At 41.4% G+C, this 22598-nt stretch overlaps 1 protein-coding gene across 1 annotated transcript; it reads left to right on the forward strand.

Annotated features, from left to right (window-relative positions):
• Positions 1-922: 922 nt before the first annotated feature.
• ALAS2 (5'-aminolevulinate synthase 2) lies at positions 923-22448 on the forward strand. Its single transcript, XM_006048193.3, has 10 exons — positions 923-1112; positions 1769-1891; positions 2733-2843; positions 5135-5357; positions 5916-6100; positions 8644-8823; positions 11361-11525; positions 12072-12340; positions 17735-17897; positions 22285-22448. Exons 1-10 carry the CDS (start codon positions 932-934, stop codon positions 22446-22448), a joined length of 1764 nt encoding a protein of 587 aa, XP_006048255.1. The 5' UTR covers positions 923-931.
• The last annotated feature ends 150 nt before the right edge of the window (positions 22449-22598 follow it).

A 22598-nucleotide genomic window follows, 5' to 3' on the forward strand; every position in this document is an offset into this window, starting at 1 on the left:
CTGCCTTTTATCTTTCTTTTCATTTCTTATGACTCTTTCCATATTCTTTTCCCTCTGAGTTCCTGCTCATTCATTAATATACTTCCAAATTCAATAAACATTTATTGAATAAATATTTAATAAATTCAATAAATACTTATTTAAATTAAATAAATATTTATTGAATAAATTTTAATAAAACATTCGATGAATATCTGTTTTAGCCTCTGCCTCTTTCATTTACAAATAGATGTTTCCCAGATCCCTTGGGGCTTGGCTTGTTTTCATCTACATCTCTATTTGTGTTTTTCCGAAATCCAGGAGTAAATCCAAGGATAGTAATATACCAGTCTGGTGGGACATGTACCCTTTCATTCTATTTCCTGAATCTACTTAAATTGGTATCTGTGGCCTCAAGCTTGTCTCTCTGGCTGGGCCTGCTCAGGAAAGACTCCTAGCCAAGCCTCAGGAGCCCTGGTCATTGGCATCTGTCTGCATTAGCAGGTTGAATCTTCATTTAGCTGAGGCCAATATTCTTTGAAAGAGTCTTAGCCTTAAGTGTTGATCAAAAGGTTGGTGGGTTGTCAACTCTTATCCTGCCACACACAACATACTTCAGTGATCCTTACCATCACAGAGTAGGTCAGTAGCCAAGTCTAAAACAATCAGAATTCAGGCTTTCTCACCTCCAGTGGGAACTCATTTCTTTACCTCTTTGGTCTAATGATAAGTTTCCTGTTTCTTCCTCTCAGATGCCCCATTGGTACATTTTTAAGATTGGGAAATTTCTTACCCTGAAATAACAGTAAAGGCATTTCTGGGGAGGGGAGCAAGCATCAGGTGAGAAGCTAAAGGCAAAGTATCAAACATAAGAATGACTCTTGGCTTTTGGCCAGGCCTTCATAGTGGAATCTCATCTCTTCCATATCTTATGCAGAACTTCAGGCTCAAGATGGTGACAGCAGCCATGTTGCTACAGCGTTGCCCAGTGCTTATCCGGAGCCCCACAGGCCTCCTGGGCAAGATGATTAAGACTCACCAGTTCCTGTTTGGTATTGGACGTTGTCCCATTCTGGCCACCCAAGGACCAAGTTTTTCTCAAATCCACCTTAAGGCAACCAAGGCTGGAGGGGGTAAGAAGTCACTGCTGACAAATGGGGGGAAATGTCTGGGCCCTAGAGATAAGACTCCAAGTCATACTGGTCATCATTACCTAATAACTGGGAGGGTTCATGTGAAAAGTGTCAAAGAAGAATAAGCTGGCCTAAAAATACACCTCACTTTTGACTTATGTCAGTATCTCTAAAAAGAGTCTCATTCTCATGCCCCTCACATTCTATATACTCCAGTCATGCTGAAACTACTTAAAATTGTCTGGATTATCATTTTAAGTTTCTATGTCTTTGCTCTTGTCAAATGACTCTGTCCCATTATCTTTTCCAGAGCATCTCAAACTCCTCATGTAACACTTAACTTGGACACCATCTCTTCTATGAAGCCTGCCTAGACTTTAAGCCTGTCCAATTCCAATTCTGGGTCATGTCCCTTCCCTCTTCTAGCCCATGTCTTCCTTCCAATCCCAGCATTGTTCATAATGTGTCTTCAGTAATGTGCCATTCCCAACAACTTAGGAACTCCCTTAGCACAGGGACCAGATACATTCATCTTTGTGTCTCTACCATAGCCTGAGATATAGCTTTTAATTATAGTACATCTCAGTGACCATTGTTAAATTTACAGCTAGAAACTTATAGCTAGAAATTCACTACCACTTACTCTCTTTGCATAGATTCTCCATCTTGGGCCAAGAGCCACTGTCCCTTCATGCTGTTGGAACTCCAGGATGGGAAGAGTAAAATTGTGCAAAAAGCAGCCCCAGAAGTCCAGGAAGATGTGAAGACTTTCAAGACAGGTTGGAGTTAACTTCCACCTCATCTAACATCTAACTTAATGCTTGATTTCATTTTATCATGGTCTTGAGCTAGGCTAATCCAAAGACAACTGGTACACATTCCATGATGGAAGTCCAGTCTTTTCTAGGAGAACCACGGTAGGCAATAGCTTAAACTGTGCACTGAAATGCACCCTTCCCAACACATATGCATGCTTCTATAACTTTCAGCTATTAGTCTAAAATGAGCCCACTAGAATTCTGCCTGCTCTCTCCCAAGTGACTAAATGGATTCCAACAGGCTGGGCTCCCACATATAAGCAACACTACTCTCTGACAATCTGGATTTGCATGAAAGAGTAAGTTTTGGAAGTAGGTACATTCTTTAGATGAGTATTGAGGTCAGGTCAATTCAATTGGTGCAAACCATTCAAGATAATCACATTTGAGAATTGGCTATACTGCCGACATCTTTCACAGAACTTTGTGGGATATAATTAAGAGTAAAATTTTCAAAATTGAATTCTAATGACTTTCAGAAAAGAAGAGTAAGGGACACTATCCTGCATCTACCTTCCAAGTGCAAGACTCAGCATTGCTGCTCCAGTTATCTTACCCAAGGGAAAATCCTAGTGAAGAAAAGTGTAATTCACCTTATGGGTGGTTTCATGATATATAAGTCTCCACTTGGGGAGATGAGAAAAAGCTTACTTTTCAGAATATTTCTTCTCTGTGTACAAGGCTTCTCTACTTCCTGACCTTGAATTTATATATGTTGTATTGACTTTAAAGAGGACAGCACATGCTTTCTTTCCCTCCCCTCCCTCTTTTCATGGCCAATGGATCCCATACTCCCTCTCAGACTTGCCCACCTCTCTGGCCTCAACCAGCCTGAGGAAGACATTCTCCAGTTCCCAAGAGCCAGAGAAAAATTCAGAGAAGGTCACACACCTGATTCAGAACAACATGGCTGGTGAGTTTGCTGAGATGGAAGTAAAAGGGGTCAGAATATGGAGGGAATGTTGAAATGCTGTGCACTGACACAGCAGAGGAAATGGCAAAGAATCACTTTAGAGCCCAGGGAGTCTGAGTTTAAATTTTAATGCTGGTACTTGCTGGATCTGCATGCTTTGGAAAGTAAGTCATTTCCTTGCAGTGAGATTTTAATACCTCAACAAGTTATTACAGAAAGAAAATAAAATTACACTTACAGAAGTGCCTCAAACTTGTTATGAAGCTTCATTAAATATTAGATGTATTCCTATCATTTTTTCTCCATGCTTCCCTCAGAAACACTCATCCTTCACAGAGAACTTTTCCCCTGTCTTGTGTGTGTTTATAATAATTTTTCATAACAGAATTCATTTTATTTTCCCAATACAAAATGAATATAAAGAGGGAAATTTAAATCAGAGCTCCACCATCCACCATTAATTTTCTTCTTATATTTTTTCTAGATATTTTCCTATGACTAAACACACACATACAAAACTACGCTTCCCTCCACATACATGTTTTTATTAGAAATGTGATCTCATTCCACCTTGAGTTTGCTGTTGTTCTTTGTTCATTTAACAATATGTCATGAGCATTATTCCATGTCCCTAAACATAAAGCTGCATAATAATTATAAATGATTGAAATGTGTTCTGTAGCATGAATGCAACATCATTTAATCAACCAAGCATCTTCATGTAATTATACCAATTTTTTGTGTGTATTCTTCCACTTTATATTGTATGTTGGTTTTACATACATATAAATGTAATAGATTGCTAATAGAACTTTCCACATAGGATAACATATCTCCACAAAGATAACATATAGTATTCTTAGACTATATATGGCTAAACTAGAAACTAGTTAGCTATTCCTCAGTTGGCTTGCTTCCAGTTTTTTCTCTTACAAACAGTGGTGCAACAAACATCCTTGAATGTACCTCTTCATGTAGATAGGTAAATGTTTCTCTACAAGAGACACTAAGAGGTGGAAATTTCAGGATGTGAAGGTGTACACATTTTCAATATTAATAAATATTGCCAATTGGTCCTCCAAAGTGGTGTACTAATTATCAAAGAGAATCCATATTCTCACACACTCTCCAGCACTTGATAGTAACAAAGTTTTAAATCTTTATCAAATTTGATCAGTGAAAACTTGTTTTTGCAGTTGACTTTCCCTGATTAAGCATTTGTTGAATGGTCTGGTTATATTCTTTGCCCACTTTTCTATTGGGTTAAAATTTTACATAGTAATTTTCAGAGTTTCCAAAACATAAATTCTGGATATCAAGTTTTATGCTAAACATGCTGCAAATATTTCCCCAGGTATGTCAGCATGTGCATTTTAAAAACTCTTGGTACATATTTCCAAACATCCCTACAGCAAAGATGTTACTAATGTACACTCCTACCATATAAGTTGCCATCTGTAACAATCATGATTTCTGTCTCATGGATAGAGTTCTGGAGTTTAAAAAGCCTGGTGGCATACATTGTATTTCAATTCTAAAAATAAGGTTGCTCCATTTTGTAGTGGTTAAAGAAGTAGGCTCTTCCTCATCTGTAAAATGGAGATGCTAATAGAACTTTCCACATAGGATTATTATAAAGAATAAATGAAATAATATCTATAAAGTTACTAAGAGAGGGTATTACATGTAATAGGCACTTATTAAATGTTGGCTACAATAATAATATTTAAAATTATTATTCTTACTACTACTACTATACTACTATATTACAATAGCCACAATAATAGTACTATGTGCCAGATATTAGCTTGGATGTATTACATTCTGTTTGTCATCAGATGGTCATAATTCTGTGATGAAGATATTATTAGTCCCATTTTACAGGTGAGAAAATTAAGACTAAGGATTCATGACTTGCCAATATTACACAACTAGGAAGTAGCAGAACTATGACTAGAACTAGACCCATCAACACTCTTTCCACTGAAACTTGAGGTGGTACTTCTGGAAGGAGGGTGCCATACTAACCTTGGGAAAAGAGATGAGGCCATGCAAGGGTTAGGAGGCCTGAGTGAATGTATAATAAGTGAATGAATCAGTGAGTAAGCAAAGGGATGGTTGAATTAAATAGTAGAGCATTAATGTGACCCAGTAAGTTAATGACTGATCAAATAAATTAATAAATGGAAAGAGAACTGGAGAACTCCAAATCAATTGCATTAAATAAAATATGGACTAGCCAAGAAGTGATTTAAAATAAATTCTTTTCATCCCCATCTCTACTCCCACAGGAGACCATGTCTTTGGTTATGACCAGTTTTTTAGGGACAAAATCATGGAGAAGAAACAGGACCACACCTATCGTGTTTTCAAGACTGTGAATCGCTGGGCTGATGCATACCCCTTTGCTGAACACTTCTTTGAGGCATCTGTGGCCTCAAAGGATGTGTCTGTCTGGTGCAGTAATGACTACCTGGGCATGAGCCGGCACCCTCGGGTCTTGCAAGCCACACAGTGAGTAGTAGGGTCTGAGCCATGATGAGCCCACAGGGAGATATCCAGAGAAGAGCCAAAGCCACACATAGAAGGAAAAGGCAGAGCTGATGGTGGAAACCTGGGTTCCACCCAACACCCCTTTTGTCTCAAGGTCTTTCAACAAATCTAATCCTTGGACAGGAACTAAGTCAACAAGCCTAGTTATCCAAACTCTTTGGTGTCCAGTGCTACAAAGGAGAGGATGAGAAATTGAACAAGTTGCACTCTCCATGAGTTCTTACTCTGGCTACAGAATAAGTATTACCAGAGATGGTGTGCAACCTTCTCTAAAAGATCTTCCAAGCTAATCAAGACCAATCTAGCGTCTCCTTCTCTCCCTGAGTGCTTTCAGCCTAAGAAGGAAGGTCCATTTCTCCCCATTGCCCCTATACCGACCTCTACTTTGTCATATAGGACACAACTCATAGAGAATCACTAAGTTAATATTGACCCCTATCAAGGAAGAGAAATCTACACAGTTTCTCAGTATCTGACAAGAGTTTCTTCTCCTTGCTTCCTCTGTTTTCTCCTGGCCAGAGAGATCCTGCAGCGACATGGAGCTGGAGCTGGTGGCACCCGCAACATCTCGGGTACCAGTAAGTTCCATGTCGAGCTGGAGCAAGAGCTGGCTGAGCTGCACCAGAAGGACTCAGCCCTGCTCTTCTCTTCCTGCTTTGTGGCCAATGACTCCACTCTCTTCACCTTGGCCAAGATCTTGCCAGGTAAGCCCAGAGCCAAAACTTTGTTCAGGGCTAGTATCCTGCATCCAGGCTTACTGTCTCCATCAGCCCTTCCCTGTCTTCTGAGTTCACTTGCTCCCATTGCTCTTTGTTCTTACCCACCCTGCATACCCTCAACACTGTATGACTGTATCCTAACCTCACTGAAGGGTAACATCATAAATTTGTCATTTCCCAACTCAATTGCATTCAACACTTATAAATAGTCCTTTTATATCCCTATATCAGCTTTTTCAAACTTTCTTTCCCCTTCTAAAACCTGTGGCTATCTCCTCCTTCACTCTTAGCAAATAATCTCACATCTTACAACACAAATAAAACAGAAGCCACCAAACAGGAGGTCCTTTAACTTATAGCCCCTAAACCCACAAATTCATCTCACTGCTCATCTACCCTTTTTCATTCTCTCTCCTGCCTAAAGCTAATCTCTTCACTTGTACACCAAATCTCATCTGAATCCCATCTTCCCATTCTCCCATCCTCTAACCAGTAACGTCCTCAATTCATATGCCTATCAATTCTTCCATCATAGCCCAATCCCAGATAAATGCAACTGTCTACCTTCTCTATGTCAATACTGGTATTACATAATTACTTAGATGGGAGCCACTAATAATTCATGGTCCCCAACCTCTACCGTCTTCTATTCTTTCTGGCAATCCTGTTTCCATAGTCAGCCCTCCAAGTCTCCAAGGAAATTTTGCCAAACCCCATTCTCTTCAGCTCTCTTACACCTCCACCTCACCTCCACTCACAGCAGATTACTTCATCTCCTACCACACAGAAAACAGAAGACCCTAGGCAGCAATGTCCTCAACTTCTTGCCTCAAACTACCTATAAACTCATGAGCATTCTCACATGGCCTCTTTTCATTCCTTATTTCCTGTCACAGTAGAAGAGGTACCATTTTTCTTGTTGACTAATTCTTACATTGGCGCTCTGTGTGTCCTCTACTTCATCAGGAATCTTGATCTATGAGTTCCCTCTCTCCCTCATGTATCTTTAGCCTCTCCTGCTCTTTAAACATGTTGAAGTCTCTTGCATCTCAAAAAAATTTTTTTTTCCTCTTCACTCTCTAGTTACTCCCATTCTGTCCCCTCCTTATAACAGGCAAACTACTTGAGAAAAGTCTCCACACTTGCTACACATTTCCTCACTTCTTGAAAAAATTTCAGCACACTATAAACATCTCTACCGCTTCTTAGAAACTTTCTTCAAGACCACACATAACCCCAACTCAAGCCAATATCTTTGGAAATGTCTTCAGTAAACTCCTTCAGCCATTAGAATTCAACTTCTTTTCATTTCCTCTGCCACCATCCTAAGACCAACATCATTTTCCTGACTTCACCTTTGCCTTCCTACAACATATTATTCACAAGAACTAGATGATATTTTAAAAATAAAAGCCTATCTTTGTTATTCCTCTGCCCCAAACCCTTTAATAGATTCCCACTGCCCTTCTCTTTATCATGCCTTCTAAAGCCTTCAATAATCTGGCCTCTACCTACCTCTTCAAACTCATCTTTTGACACCTCTCCTCACATTCTTTCATTCAGTAATATACTAATTCACATATTTATTCACTCACTTAAAATTCAGTAATTCTGGGTTTTTTTAATCCATTCATTCAAAAAAGGTTTGCTTAACATCTCCTGTACACTTAGCCTTAATCTGGGTACCAGAAACAGAAAGATAAAAAGCTGTGATCCCTGCTCCCAAGACACTTCCAGTCTACTTATCTTTCACAGCAGGTTCTCCAGGAAGTCATGCCTGATTTCCACAGGTAGAAGTGATCCCTTACTCTAATATAAGGCCACAGTTCCTTGATGTCAGTGCAGGTTTAGGGGCCCAGGAATCAATTCCATCCACCAATTTCCCATCTCTACTTGTTCTCCCGCCACTGTCCAGTAAAAAGCCCTGGATTCCTCAGGTCCTAGACAAAAGTCTCCCCTTCTTTAGACTTAGCTTCCTCACTTGTACATTAAAGTGACTAGATTCCATGGTCACCAATTGCCCTTCTAGCTCTGACTTGTAATAAGGTTATGATTCAAATTGTGAAAGTCAAAGTATCTACCCTATAATTATAAGCAGAGGTATACTATCTGGAAGAGGTGGGGTTTTATCTAAATCAGGAAGAATATATCATCAGTCCAAGTTAACATTCCCTCCAACAAACTCCTTTCTAAGGCTTAATCTTGGTGTCTGGGAATAGGAACGTAAGCCCTATTCTCAGGAAACTCTAGAGCATTCTTGGGAAATTTAAATTTCTTCCACCCCAAGAATCAAAGTCCAAGCCAGGGTTAAAATGACTGGAGAGAAGAGTGTAGGGGTCAGAATTTAAGGGCAGAGGAGTTCTTCCAAGAGAGGAAGAGGTGTTACAAAGGCTTCCGGAGGAGGGAGAAGCTGAGCAGAGGCTTCATATGGAGGAAAGGATTAGCTCTTTGCTCCTGCCAAGTCAGTCTTGAAGTTGAAATGTGAATACTGGGATAGAAGCTTAAGCATTATGCATCTGGTTCTTCAGGGTGTGAGATTTACTCAGATGCAGGCAACCATGCTTCCATGATCCAAGGTATCCGCAACAGTGGAGCAGCCAAGTTTGTCTTCAGGCACAATGATCCTGATCACCTGAAGAAACTTCTAAAGAAGTCCAACCCTGAGACACCCAAAATTGTGGCCTTCGAGACTGTTCACTCCATGGATGGTAAGCGTATGTGTGAGTGTATGTTTACTAACATTGGTCTCACAAAAACTATGATGATAATGATAATAGCTAACATTTATAGAATGCTTATTATGTACCAAGCAAAATTATTAGTATTTCACATGTATTAATTCACTTAATCTTCACAACAATTCTGAGGTAAATGCTATTATGAGGAAAACTGAGACACCAAGAAGTGAAGTGACTTGCCCAAGGTCACATAGACAGTAAATGCCAAAGGATGGAGAGAGCTATTATACTGATTTCAAAGGTTAAGAAACTGAAGTGCAGAGAGAGTACCCAAATTACCTTAGCTGGCTCAGTAAACTGGTGCCAAAGTGTGTATCTGAACCCTAGGATGTATGAGTCCAATTCCTTCATACGATGCTCCTTCCATTAAAAATGATGTGCAGATCAATCATCCCAGTGTCTGGTTCCTGCAGCATAAATTTTCACAAACCAGATCCTGGGAGATTTTTTAGGGTTCAATATGTAGCACTGGAATCAAAACAGGTTTTCAAGTCAGATCTTGGTTCAAATCCTACCTCTAGCACTTACCAGCTCAGTGACCTTGGGTAACTCTTTAACTCTCTTAACTTCAACTTTCCTCAAGGTAAAATATCTGATTGAAAGAGATGATGGAAGACATTCTATTTATCATGATCTAAGTAGAAATAAATCACCTTTATCTTCCTACCTCGTTCCTTTCCCTAACTGAAACAATGCTCAAATCATTGTATTGCTGTCCCTCTTAGGCAGAAATCATCTATTTTAGGCATAATCTTCTGGGTTTATTAAAGCGAAGAGATCCTCAATTCATTTCAATCTGTCACTTTTCCAAGTGAAACAAAGGAGAGTCCACTGTACTCTCAGATTTAGCCAGTGTAAGTTCCATCACATCAAGTAATGGTGATGCACAAGCTTTTGAACCAAACTATCCATGTTCAAATCCCAGCATTACAACTTACTAGCTTGGACAAGTTTCTTAATTGCTGTGTGTCAATTGCCTTATCTTTAAAAATTGAGATGATAATTAATGGAGTAGCTGAGAGTATTTAAGTGAGTGAATATATATAAAAACTTACTGTCATGCCCTTGTCCACATTTCTACAACCAGCAATCATCATATTTCTACCACTGAGACTACTTTAAATCATTATTTCTGTAATGAAAACCAGAAATAATGAATGTTGGGACCATTCTACTTCCTTACATTTGCAAATGAATGGTTCTTTATTTAGTGAATGGTGGAAACCCTGCTGAAACTGTCAATTTAGGGCTGAATTCCTCCCATTGAAATGATGTTTGAACCATTACACTGTCCTCTTAGCCTTGGACTCCAACTCTTGTGGTTTTCTCCCCTCCTATTGTCCCACCAGTTGCTCACAAACTTTAATCCTAGCCTGGAGTCCCTGTTCCCATATGAAGAAGTTTCTGTTGTATTCCACTTCCCTGCACCATTAGTTTCCAGGAATGGGGAATGACAGATGTATGGGTTCTTGTATATATAGAGTGGTCACAATATCTGTGCATGAAATACACAGACATTTGAAGACCTTATAAACAATTATCAGCATAGAATAACAGGGGGAAACGGTAAATCTGCATGGAAAATGTACAGGAACATACAGATTACTTCTATTTCACTTTTATTCAATACATTGAGCCTGAGTCTATGGGAGGGTACCCTCAGGTAACAAAATTGACAGGTTGAGAAAAAAATATTTCCCACAGAGACAGAAAAGATAGAGGCACACACACACACACACACACACACACACACACACACAAAACTCAGAAAGAGACAGAGATACAGAGAAAAAAGTCTAAAGTCAGAAAGGTAGACATGAAGGGATACAAACAATAAGAGAACAGAAGTGAGAGAGGAAGGTGAGTGAGGGAAGGAGGGATAGAGACACTAACAAAGAGACAGAGGAAGAGGGGAGAGGAGAGAGGAAAAACAAAGACAGAGATAGAAAATAGAGACACAGAAACAAATTTGGAAATAGTCATAAAAAGAGAGTGGCAAAAATTCATAAACACAGAAATATGGAAGACCAGTGAAAAAACGATATTGACACAGCTGACAACAACACTTGGCAGAGAGGGTGAGTGAGATCTGAAAACATTAACCTGGAGCAAAAGGAGAATTTTTTTTAATTTATTTAAACAAAGGCATCATATAGGCTAGTGCCAATACTTGACGGAAATACACAGACTTGTTGGGGGTGGGGAGGAAGGCAGAGAGAGGCTGGCAAATAGCATAAGCAAGAGGACAGATATCATCAGAATGAAGTAAAAATAGAAAGACAGAAAAGTAAGCCTTAATCACAGGCTGGGGAAAATGCGCACACACACAACTTGGGTGGGAGTAGGGTGAACTCAATCGACACATATGAAGAAGTCTGGCATAGCCCCAACTAAGGGTGCACACCCTCCTCCTTTCCCAACCTATAGTTGTTATGCCCCACAAATTCCATGCTGGAGATGGAGCTGGAGAAGGGTTATGATCTACCTCTATTCATCGCTTTGCTCAGGTGCCATCTGTCCCCTCGAGGAATTGTGTGATGTGGCCCACCAGTATGGGGCTCTGACCTTCGTGGATGAAGTTCATGCTGTAGGACTGTATGGGTCCCGGGGTGCTGGGATTGGGGAGCGTGATGGAATTATGCACAAGATTGACATCATCTCTGGAACTCTTGGTAAGTGAGTCCCTTGGGTTACCCTTATATACAATCCAGAAAGGAAGTCCCTAGAAGAACTTTTTCTTCCTCCTCCACAAAGTTGCAAAGGCTATTTGGGTAGAATTTATGGCCCAGGCTATAGAACATTTGGATTCTCTCCTCCCACTCCCCTATCACTGCAAAATTGCTGACAAAGTCTGGGAGGATTTTTTGAGAAGACCCCTGAGCTGGGCCACATTACTAAATTCAATTCATTGGGTGGAGTTGTGGATCAAAACTCCTTCCCCATCCCAGTTCCAAGCTCCATTTAGCTCTACTTTTGGATCTAACCAGTTGAAGGTCCCCACCCAGCTCCTGCATATCTAGTCATTACACATGGCAGGGCTTACAAGTCCTACCTCAAAGCAGCATAACTATCAGCTCTGTCTGCTTGTCACAGACAAGAAAGATGATAAGGGAGTCTGGAGCTCCAGCTTCTAGTGTACCGCCTTGAGTTACCCTGTTCCTCAGGGGGCTGATAATAGGATCTGTGCATAACCTCCTCATTCTCCTCCTTGTGTCCAGGCAAAGCCTTTGGCTGTGTGGGTGGCTACATTGCCAGCACCCGTGACTTGGTGGACATGGTACGTTCCTATGCTGCTGGCTTCATCTTCACCACTTCACTGCCTCCCATGGTGCTCTCTGGGGCTCTGGAATCCGTGCGACTGCTCAAAGGAGAGGAGGGCCAAGCCCTGAGGAGAGCCCACCAACGCAATGTCAAGCACATGCGTCAGCTACTAATGGACAGGGGCCTTCCTGTCATTCCATGCCCCAGCCACATCATCCCCATTCGGGTGAGAGTCCCACATTCCGCATTGCCTTCTCCACCATCTCTCCTGGGAGCCTTCCCACAACCAGCAAACTGAAACCTGTTCCTGTCAGCTGTTTCCTTGTTAACCAACCTCCTTATCATCAGTTTTCTTTCCCTTTTGGAAAATTATCAGTCATTCTGGATTAACTAGTCTTTTGTTTTTAACATTAGTTATTATCTCATGCTTAGTAGACTGTACTGTTCCTTGGGCTAATTCAGTGTTCCTTTGAAAGACTACTTTTGAAAATATGTTTAATTAACCCAGTGACAACACCCCAGAGGTCACTTGGGGTTTTATCTTCTTACTCAGAACTACCCTAAATTAACATAGCTAGGTATGCTTCTCCTGCAAACAGCTTCAAGACAAGGTCCCTAGAAGCACTTCTACCCCCTTTAATTTTTAAATTGAAGTATAGTTGACTTGGGGCTTTTCTGGTAGCTCAGCTGGTAAAAAAAGCTACCTCCACTGCAGGAGACCCCAGTTCGATTGCTGGGTCTGGAAGTTCACCTAAAGAAGGGATAAGCTACCCACTCCAGCATTCTTGGGCTTCCCTGGTGGCTTAGATGGTAAAGAATCTGGGTGCAATGAGGGAGACCTGGGTTCCGTCCCTGAATTGGGAAGATCCCCTGGAGGAGGGGGCATGGCAACCCACTCCAGTATTGTTGCCTGGAGAATCCCAATGGACAGAGGAGCCTGGCGGGCTACAGCCCATGGGGTGACAAATAACTGGACAAAACTGAGCTAATAAGCACAGCATAGCATATAGTTGACTTACAATATTGTGTTAGTTTAAAGTGTACAGAAAAGTGATTCAGTTACATATTTTTTTCAGATTATTTTCCATCAATTCACTGTGTTATATAGTAAATCCTTGTTGCTTATCTATTTTATGGGTAGTAACTTTTATCTGTTAATCCCATCAGTTCAGTTCAGTTCAGTTCAGTTCAGTCACTCAGTTGTGCCTCTTTGCTATTCCATGGACTGCAGCATGCCAGGCTTCCCTATCCATCACCAACTCCTGGAGCTTACTCAAACTCATGTCCATTGAGTGATGATGCCATCCAACCATCTCATCCTCAGTCATCCGCTTCTCCTCCCACCTTTAATCTTTCCCAGCATCAGATTCTTTTCAATAGACTCAGTTCTTCACATCAGGTGACCAAAGTATTGGAGTTTCAGGTTCAGCATCAGTTCTTCCAATGAATATTCAGGACTGATTTCCTCTAGGATGGCCTGGTCGTATCTCCTTGCTGTCCAAAGGACTCTCAAGAGTCTTCCCCAACACCACAGTTTGAAAGCATCAATTCTTCGGCACTCAGCTTTCTTTATAGTCCAACTCTCACATTCATTCATGACTACTGGAAAAACCAAAGCTTTGACTAGACGCACCTTTATTGGCAAAGTGATCTCTCTGCTTTTTAACATGCTGCCTAGGTTGGTCACAGCTTTTCTTCCAAGGAGCAAGCATCTTTTAATTTCATGGCTACGGTCACCATCTGCAGCGATTTTGGAGCCCCAAAAAATAAAGTTTGTCACTGTTTCCATTGTTTCCCCATCTATTTGCCATGAAGTCATGGGACCAGATGCTAAGATCTTAGTTTTCTGAAAGTTGAATTTTAAGCCAAATTTTTCATTCTCCTCTTTCACTTTCATCAAGAGGCTCTTTAGTTCTTTTTTTTGTTTTCTGCCATAAGGGTGGTGCCATCTGCATATCTGAGGTGACTGATATTTCTCCTGGCAATCTTGATTCCAGCTTGTTCTTCATCCAGCCCAGCATTTATACAGCCTTGACTTACTCCTTTCCTGATTTGGAGCCAATCTGTTGTTCCATGTCCAGATCTAACTTGCTTCTTGACCTGCATACAGATTTCTCAGAAGGCAGGTCAGGTAATCTGCGTTTTCCATCACTTAAAGAATTTTCCACAGTTTGTTGTGATCCACACAGTCAAAGGCTTTGGTGTAATCAATAAAGCAGAAGATGTTTTTCTGGAACTGTCTCACTTTTTCAATGATCCAACAGATGTTGGCAATTTGATCTCTGGTTTCTCTGCCTTTTCTAAATCCAGCTTGAACATCTAGAAGTTTATGGTTCATGTACTGTTGAAGCCTTGCTTGAAGAATTTTGAGCATTACATTCTTAGTGTGTGAGTTAAGTGCAATTGTGCAGTAGTTTGAGGATTCTTTGGCAATGCTTTTTTGGGGGATTGGAATGAAAACTGACATTTTCCAGTCCTGTGGCCACTGCTGAGTTTTCCAAATTTGCTGACATATTGAGTGTAGCAGTTTCACAGCATCATCTTTGAGGATTTGAAATAGCTCGACTGGAATTCCATCACCTCCACTAGCTTTGTTCATAGTGATGCGTCCTAAGGCCCACTGGACTTCACATTCCAGGATGTCTGGCTCCAGGAGAGTGATCTGGGTTGTGAAGTGATTATCTGAGTTGTAAGGATCTTTTTTGTATAGTTCTTCTGTATATTCTTGCCACCTCTTCTTAATGTCTTCTGCTTCTGTTAGGTCCATACCACTTCTGTCCTTTGTTGTGCCCATCTTTGCATAAAAGAGTCCCTTAATATCTCTAATTTTCTTGAAAAGATCTCTAGTCTTTCACATTCTATTGTTTTCCTCTATTTCTTTGCATTGATCACTGAAGAAGGCTTTTTTAATCTCTCCTTGCTCTTCTTTGGAACTCTTCATTCAAATGGGTATATCTTTCCTTTTCTCCTTTGCCTTTCACATCTCTTCGTTTCACAGCTATTTGTAAGGCTTCCTCAGACAACCATTTTGCCTGTTTGAATTTCTTTTTCTTGGGGATGGTCTTGATCCCTGTCTCCTGTACAATGTCATGACCCTCCATCCATAGTTCTGCAGGCACTCTGTCTATCATATCTAATCCTTTGAATCTATTTCTCACCTCCAATGTATAATTGTAAGGGATTTGATTTAGGTCATACTTGAATGGTCTAGTGGTTTTCCCCACTTTCTTCCATATAAGTCTGAATTTGGCAATAAGGAGTTCATGATCTGAGCCACAGTCAGCTCCTGGTCTTGTTTTTGCTGCCTGTATAGAGCTTCTCCATCTTTGCCTGCAAACAATATAATCAATCTGATTTTGCTGTTGACCATCTGGTTATGTCCGTGTGTAGAGTCTTCTCTTGTGTTGTTGGAAGAGGGTGTTTGCTATGACCAGTGTGTTCTCTTGGCAAAACTCTATTAGCCTTTGCCCTGCTTCAATCTGTCCTGCAAGGCAAAATTTGCCTGTTACTCCACGTGTTTTTTGACTTCCTACTTTTGCATTCCAGTCCCCTATAATGAAAAGGACAACTTTTTTGGGTGTTCATTCTAGGTCTTGTGGTCTTCATAGAACCATTCAACTTCAGCTTCTTCAGCATTACTGGTTGGGGCATAGACTTGGATTACTGTGATATTGAATGCTCTGCATTGGAAATGAACAGAGATCATTCTGTTATTTTGGGGATTGCATCCAAGTACTGAATTTTGGGCTTTTTTGTTGACTATGATGGCTACTCCATTTCTTCTAAGGGATTCTTGCCCACAGTAGTAGATATAATGGTCATCTGAGTTAAATTCACCCATTTAGTTTTAGTCTGTTTGAGTTCGCTGATTCCTAAAATGTTGATGTTCACTCTTGTCATCTCCTGTTTGACCACTTCCAATTTGCCTTGATTCATGGACCTAACATTCCTGGTTCCTTTGCAATGTTGTTGTTTACAGCATTCTACTTTACTTCCATCACCAGTCACATCCACAACTGGGTGTTGTTTTCACTTTGGCTCCATCTATTCATTCTTCCTGGAGTTGTTTCTCCACTGATCTCCAGTAGCATATTGGGCACCTACCGACCTGGGAAGTTCATCTTTCAGTGCCCTATCTTTTTGCCTTTTCCTACTGTTCATGGGGTTTTCAAGGCAAAAATACTGAAGTGGTTTGCCATTCCCTTCTCCAGTAGACCATGTTTTGTCAGAACTCTCCACAATGACACGTACGTCTTGGGTGGCCCTACATAGCATGGCTCATGGTTTCATTGAGTTAGACAATGCTGTGATCCATGTGATCAGATTGGTTAATTTTCTGTGAGTTTGGTTTTCATGCTGTCTGCCCTCTGATGGAGAAGTATAGGAAGCTTATGGAAGCTTCCTGATGGGAGAGACTGACTGAGGGGAAAATGGAGTCTTGTTCTGATGGGCGGGGCCAGGCTCAGTAAAACTTTAATCCAATTTTCTGTTGATTGGCAGGGCTGTGTTCCCTCCCTATCATTTCCATACTCCTAATTTATCCCTCCCTTATACCTCATTGTTGTTGTTTAGTCACAAAGTCATGTCTAACCAACTCTCGTGACCCCCTGGACCATAGACTGCCATAGACTTCTCTATCCTTGGGATTTCTCAGGCAAGAATACTGGAGTGGGTTGTTATTTCCTTCTCCAGGGAATCTTCCCAACCCAGTGATCAAACCCAAGTCTCCTGTATTAGCAGGCAGATTCCTTATGACTGAGCCACCTGGGAAGCCCCTCTTTCCCCTTAGGCGTCCATAAGTTTGTTTTCTATGAGTATGTTTCTGTTTTGGTTATAGATTCATTTGTATTATTTTTTAAGATTCCACATATAAGTGATATATTTGTCTTTCTCTGTCTGACTCACTTCACTTAGTATAATATTCACTAGGTCCATCCATGTTTCCACAAATGAAAATATTTCACTTCTTTGCGGCTAATATTCAATTTTATGCATGTATGCACATATGTATGGAGAAGGCAATGGCACCCCACTCCGGTACTCTTCCCTGGAAAATCCCATGGACGGAGGAGCCTGGTAGGCTGCAGTCCATGGGGTCGCTAAGAGTCAGACACGACTGAGCGACTTCACTTTCACTTTTCACTTTTATGCATTGGAGAAGGAAATGGCAACCCACTCGTGTTCTTGCCTGGAGAATCCCAGGGACGGGGAAGCCTGGTGGGCTGCCGTCTATGGAGTTGCACAGAGTCGGGCATGACTGAAGCGACTTAGCAGCAGCAGCAGCACATATGTATATGTGTGTGTGTGTGTATACACACATACACACCCCACATGTTCTTAAGCCAATTATGTGTTGATGGGAACTTGAGTTGTTTCCATGTCTTGGCTATTGTAAGTAGTGTTGTGAACATTGGGATGCATGTATCTTAAGTCAGATTGCTGCCACTGAGCAACTCCTTGATAAGAGATTCTAGACCTGCCACTGACTAAGATGCTTATGAAAATATATGCCCCCAAGTTCAGTGGAGTCCCTTGATCTGATTCCCTCCACCTACTTAATAGAGCTAGCAATAGTGGGGCCAGGGGAGCAGATACTGACAAGCTTTTCTCCTGGGTCCAGGTGGGTGATGCAGTGCTGAACACCAGGATCTGTGATCTCCTGCTCTCCAAGCATGCCATCTATGTGCAGGCCATCAACTACCCAACTGTCCCCCGGGGTGAGGAGCTGCTGCGCTTGGCACCCTCCCCCCACCACAGCCCTCAGATGATGGAAGACTTTGTGGGTAAGTCCTCAACATGGGGACACCTATTCCCTGGTGGCTCAGAGGTTAAAGCGTCTGCCTCCAATGTGGGAGACCTGGGTTCGATCCCTGGGTCAGGAAGATCCCCTGGAGAAGGAAATGGCAACCCACTCCAGTATTCTTGCTTGGAGAAACTCATGGATGGAGAAGCCTGGTAGGCTACAGTCCACGGGGTCGCAAAGAGTCAGACACAACTGAGCGACTTCTCTTTCCTTTCTTTCCTTTCCTTTCCTCAACATGGGTGTCTACAGCACTCTTCTTTCCTTCAGCCTCATTATCTTAAGAAGACAATGGATGCCGTTCAGTTTAAAAATATATTTCTGAAACATCTATTATGTGCTAGACCCTATACTGGGGTCATAAATAAATAAGAAACAGTTCCTATACTCATAGGGCTTCAGTTTGGTTGAGGAGACCATAGCAGACTCAAACAATGACTTCAAGGAGTGATTGAAGTTCAACAGACAGAATGCATGGGGGAGTTGTAGGAGCAGAAGAGGGGCCTGGCTTCAGGACAGGCTTCTTAGTGGAGGTGACAACCTGAGCTGAGTCTTGCAAAGGGGTGTGGTATTGGACCAAGAGAAGAAAGAGGATGCAGAAGAGATATTCCCAGTAGAAGCAAGAGCATGGAGAAAGACAAGGAAGAGAATGAGAAGTAGGCTTGGACATATCAAGAACAAGCAAATATTACTGGAATGTAGGAAAGTAAGAATGGAATAAGGTAGGGGAGTGTTTACCTATGAATCTGCAAAGACAACACACAGTTTGGAGGCTTGTAGAGCTGAATAGCTTGGGTTTTATCCTTAAGGTGCCCAATTCACCTGAAGTTTACTGGATTCCTCCTGGGTACAGGGCCAGCATAGAGCAGGTTCTTATTCTAGGTCTGTTGGGTCAAAGACACATAGGTAGTTGATGGCATAGCAAAGGAGACAGATATAAACACGGGTGGTACTGGTCCAGTGTGGTGAGCTCCAGTACTCTGGGAGCTAAAAGGAGAGTGTTCATTTATGGCTAGAGAGGGTAAGAAGGGTGAAATTAAGTAGGCTTCATAGGTAAGGAAATCCTTCTGCTGTACCTTGAAGTACCTGTGGTATGGTGTAAGAAGGATATTTCAGAACAAGGGAATTTGATAAGCACAGACCTAGAGATAGGAAAGCGGAGGGCATACATTAGCTACAGCATTTTGTTTGTCTGGAGCATAGGCAGAATGAGAGTACTAGGAAAACAAGACAGGTAGACGCCATACATTCATTCATTTAAAAGCATCAAATAATGCTAGCCAACACTTATTAAGTACTTACCATGTGTCAAGAACTGTTCTAAATACTTTACATGTATTAACTCATCTAATCCTCATGGGGTAGACATGGTATTATTAGCATTTCCATTTTATATATGTAGAAACTGAGGTATCAAAACATATAAAAAACTGGTCTGAAGTCACATAGCTACTAGGTTTGAACTGGAGAATCTGCATCTACCTCCATGCTCATACCACTAGATCTCATGCCACATACCTCTCTGAGCTAATGATCTAGACTTCTGGACCTCTTGCTCAGCCTTCTTTGCACTAGGCTTCAATTATAGAGCTTTTAGTATTCTCAGTTCTCTAAGTGTCCACTTATGCTGGGCTTTTGCAGCAAAGAAATATGAGAGGCATTCACCATGACTCCACCAGTCAGCCCTTCAAAGTTATAGCCAACCCATCATGAAATCTTGCAAATGTTCACTACAATCTCTCTCAAATCTCATTTCTCCATTGCTACTTTTTAAATCCATGTCAATGTGATTTCTTCCTAACTAATTTTCCTGCTTTTCTCTAATCCTTTATCCATACCTACCATCAGAGGGATTTTTATAAAAATCTGATCATATAGCTCCCTAATTTAAATCTCTTCATAGTTCCCTACTGTCTAGACTAGAGCAGTGGTCTCCAAGGTGAAGTATGCAAGATCATCCATAGGGTAAGGGGATTTATTAGAATTGTATATTTACTTTTTGTCTTAAAAAATAGGAAATTAAGCATTACTTATACTGATCTCTAATATATAGACTGATAATTATATATGTATGTATTATATAAAAAATACATACATTGGAAGTAGGTATTAGAACTTTTGTACTAATAAGATGTCTAGCCCCCAAACTGGAGACACTGGCCTGGAGAATAGTCAAACCTCCTTGGCATAGCATTCAATGCCTTCAACATGGTGATCTCTCTGCTTTCTCTTCTTCCCCACATTCATTTTATTTCTCCAGCTACTCTGAATGACTTACAGTTCCCTCACTTAGCTCTAGCCTCTTACCTCTGGAATTTTGTTAATGATGCTTCCTTCTGAGTGGAATGCCTTCCTTCATCCCTTACTCTGACTTACCTCTTTTCATCTTCTAGATGTCATCAGGCATCTTTCATTCATTCTTTCAACACAAGTTATCAAGTACCTACAGTGTGCTAGGTACTGTTCCAGGTGCTGGGGATTCAGTACTAAACAAAACAGATACAAAATCTCTATCCTTCTGGAGCTTACATACTAGTAGGAGATAATAGAAAAAGGAACACTTAAAAATAAGTGCAAATTAAATAGCATGGTAATTCTAAGCATTTATGGGGGGAAATATAGCAGGAAAAGGGGGATAGAAAGTGCTGGGGGCGGGTACAGGGGCTAGCTTGGAGAGGAAGGTTGAAGCCTTAAATAGAGTGCTATGTGTAGAGACCACCAAAGTGACACTTGAGCAAAGATATAAAGGAAGTGAAGGAGTCAGCTGGGAAGAAATCTAAGAGAAGAGCATCCCAGGCAGAGAGAACACCCTAAAACAGGTAAGACCCTAACACAGCAGTATTCCTCTTGTATTTGAATAAGTAGATGAGTATGGATGGAATGGTGTGAATTAGAGGGAAAGAGAGAGAAAACTGAGGAGGAGCAATATGGACCAGATGGTGTAGGGTACTGCAGGCCACTGGAAGGGTTATGGCTTTAACTCTGAAAGTGAAAGAAAAGTGAAGTCGCTCAGTCATGTCCAACTCTTTGCGACCCCGTGGACTGTAGCCTACCAGGCTCCTCCGTCCATGGGATTTTCCAGGCAAGAGTACTGGAGTAGGTTGCCATTTCCTTCTCCAGAGGATCTTCCTGAGCCAGGGATCGAACCCGGGTCTCCCACATTGTAGGCAGACGCTTTACTGTCTGAGTCACCAGGGAACTCTGAAATAGAAAGCCTTCGGAAGGATTTAAGCAGATGAGTAACATATCTGAATCTGATTCAGGTTTCAAGAGTTTCTCTGACTTCTGTGTTAAGAATAGACTCAAAGAGTGGGAGCAGGGAGATTCATTAGGGGGCTATTGTGATATTCCAGGTTAAGAAATAATGGTGACAAAAGAAGGGATTAAAATTCCCAAGCCATTGGATGTCACATAGCAAATAATTTGCTTTTTAATAAAAAATCTTCAGAATTAAAAAATGAAAAACAAATGATGGTGGCTCAGACCTGAGGATAGCATTGGTGGTAAGAAGTGGTCATATTTTGAAGGTAGAACCAATGGTTTTTGCTAATAGACTGGATGTGTCATAGGAGAGAAAGAGAAAAATAAAGGATAGCTCAAATATTTTTGTACTGAGCAACTGGCATTGCCACCAACTGAGATGGTTAACGCTGAAAGTAAGGTAGAATTGGTGGAGGGTAGGGAGATCAGTAGCTCAGTTGTGCTCATGTTAAGTTACAGATGCCTATTAGATATCCAGGTGAAGATACAGAAAGGCAATTGGATATACAAGTCTAGAATTCAGGAAAGAGCTTTGGGCTAGATATGAAAATTTCAGACTCACCAGCATATACATGGTTTTTAAAGCTATGAAACTAGATGAGATCACACAGGGAGTAAGCATGAAAAAAGAGCCAGGGACAGAGCCCTGGGACACAACTGAGGTACTTCTGGCAGAGAGATCAGATTCTGTCCTCTGGGCTCCCCACTCCCTCTAGGAAAAAACCCTGCCCCAGGCTCCCAGGTCACAATACTGATGACACTGTGTGTTGACTGTCAGTGTCATCTTCCTCACCAGGCCGAGTTTCCAAGTAGATGGATTCACTTCTTGAGTTACACCATGTCATGTACTTAGGAAGTGGTTCAGGCCAGGCCAGTGCAGCTTCAAATTATGTCACATGAGTGCTTCTCAAACTTTTATATATCACAGCACCCATACACAAATGGTAATATTCACATCACACAAAGGAGCAAACTAACGAGGCTATTTCTAGTTCTGAGATATCTCAAAGGGTTGAGGGGATCAATATCTTGGCACATCTGTAATGTGGCACAGGGATTAAGACATACTCTAACCAATTATTTCCCTCCCTTCCCCTCATCACCTTCAGAGAAGCTGCTAGACGCCTGGACTGAGGTGGGACTCCCCCTCCAGGATATATCTATAGCTGCCTGCAATTTCTGCCGCCGTCCTGTACACTTCGAGCTCATGAGTGAGTGGGAACGTTCCTACTTTGGGAACATGGGGCCCCAGTATGTCACCACTTATGCCTAAGAAACCAGCTGCTTTGGATCCCCACTCCACCTGCACTTCACTTGAAGCTGGGCCGCCTCCTGTCCTCTGCTTTGTGTGCCTTTAGCTGATTTGAGACTGAAAATAAAGAGCAAAGTGTAGCATTTGTAGGTCTTTGTTTGACAGAGAACA

The sequence above is a fragment of the Bubalus bubalis genome, chromosome X (genome assembly GCF_019923935.1).
Source record: "Bubalus bubalis isolate 160015118507 breed Murrah chromosome X, NDDB_SH_1, whole genome shotgun sequence".
Classification (NCBI taxonomy): Eukaryota; Metazoa; Chordata; class Mammalia; order Artiodactyla; family Bovidae; genus Bubalus; species Bubalus bubalis.

What these genes read in the sequence shown, in the direction of transcription:
- ALAS2 (XM_006048193.3), top strand. Translation starts at nt 932, where the DNA reads ATGGTGACAGCAGCCATGTTGCTACAGCGTTGCCCAGTGCTTATCCGG. An exon ending in GATTCAGAACAACATGGCTG is followed by an intron (nt 2,844 to 5,134) that starts GTGAGTTTGCTG and finishes CTACTCCCACAG; the next exon opens with GAGACCATGTCTTTGGTTAT. An exon ending in CTTGGCCAAGATCTTGCCAG is followed by an intron (nt 6,101 to 8,643) that starts GTAAGCCCAGAG and finishes CTGGTTCTTCAG; the next exon opens with GGTGTGAGATTTACTCAGAT.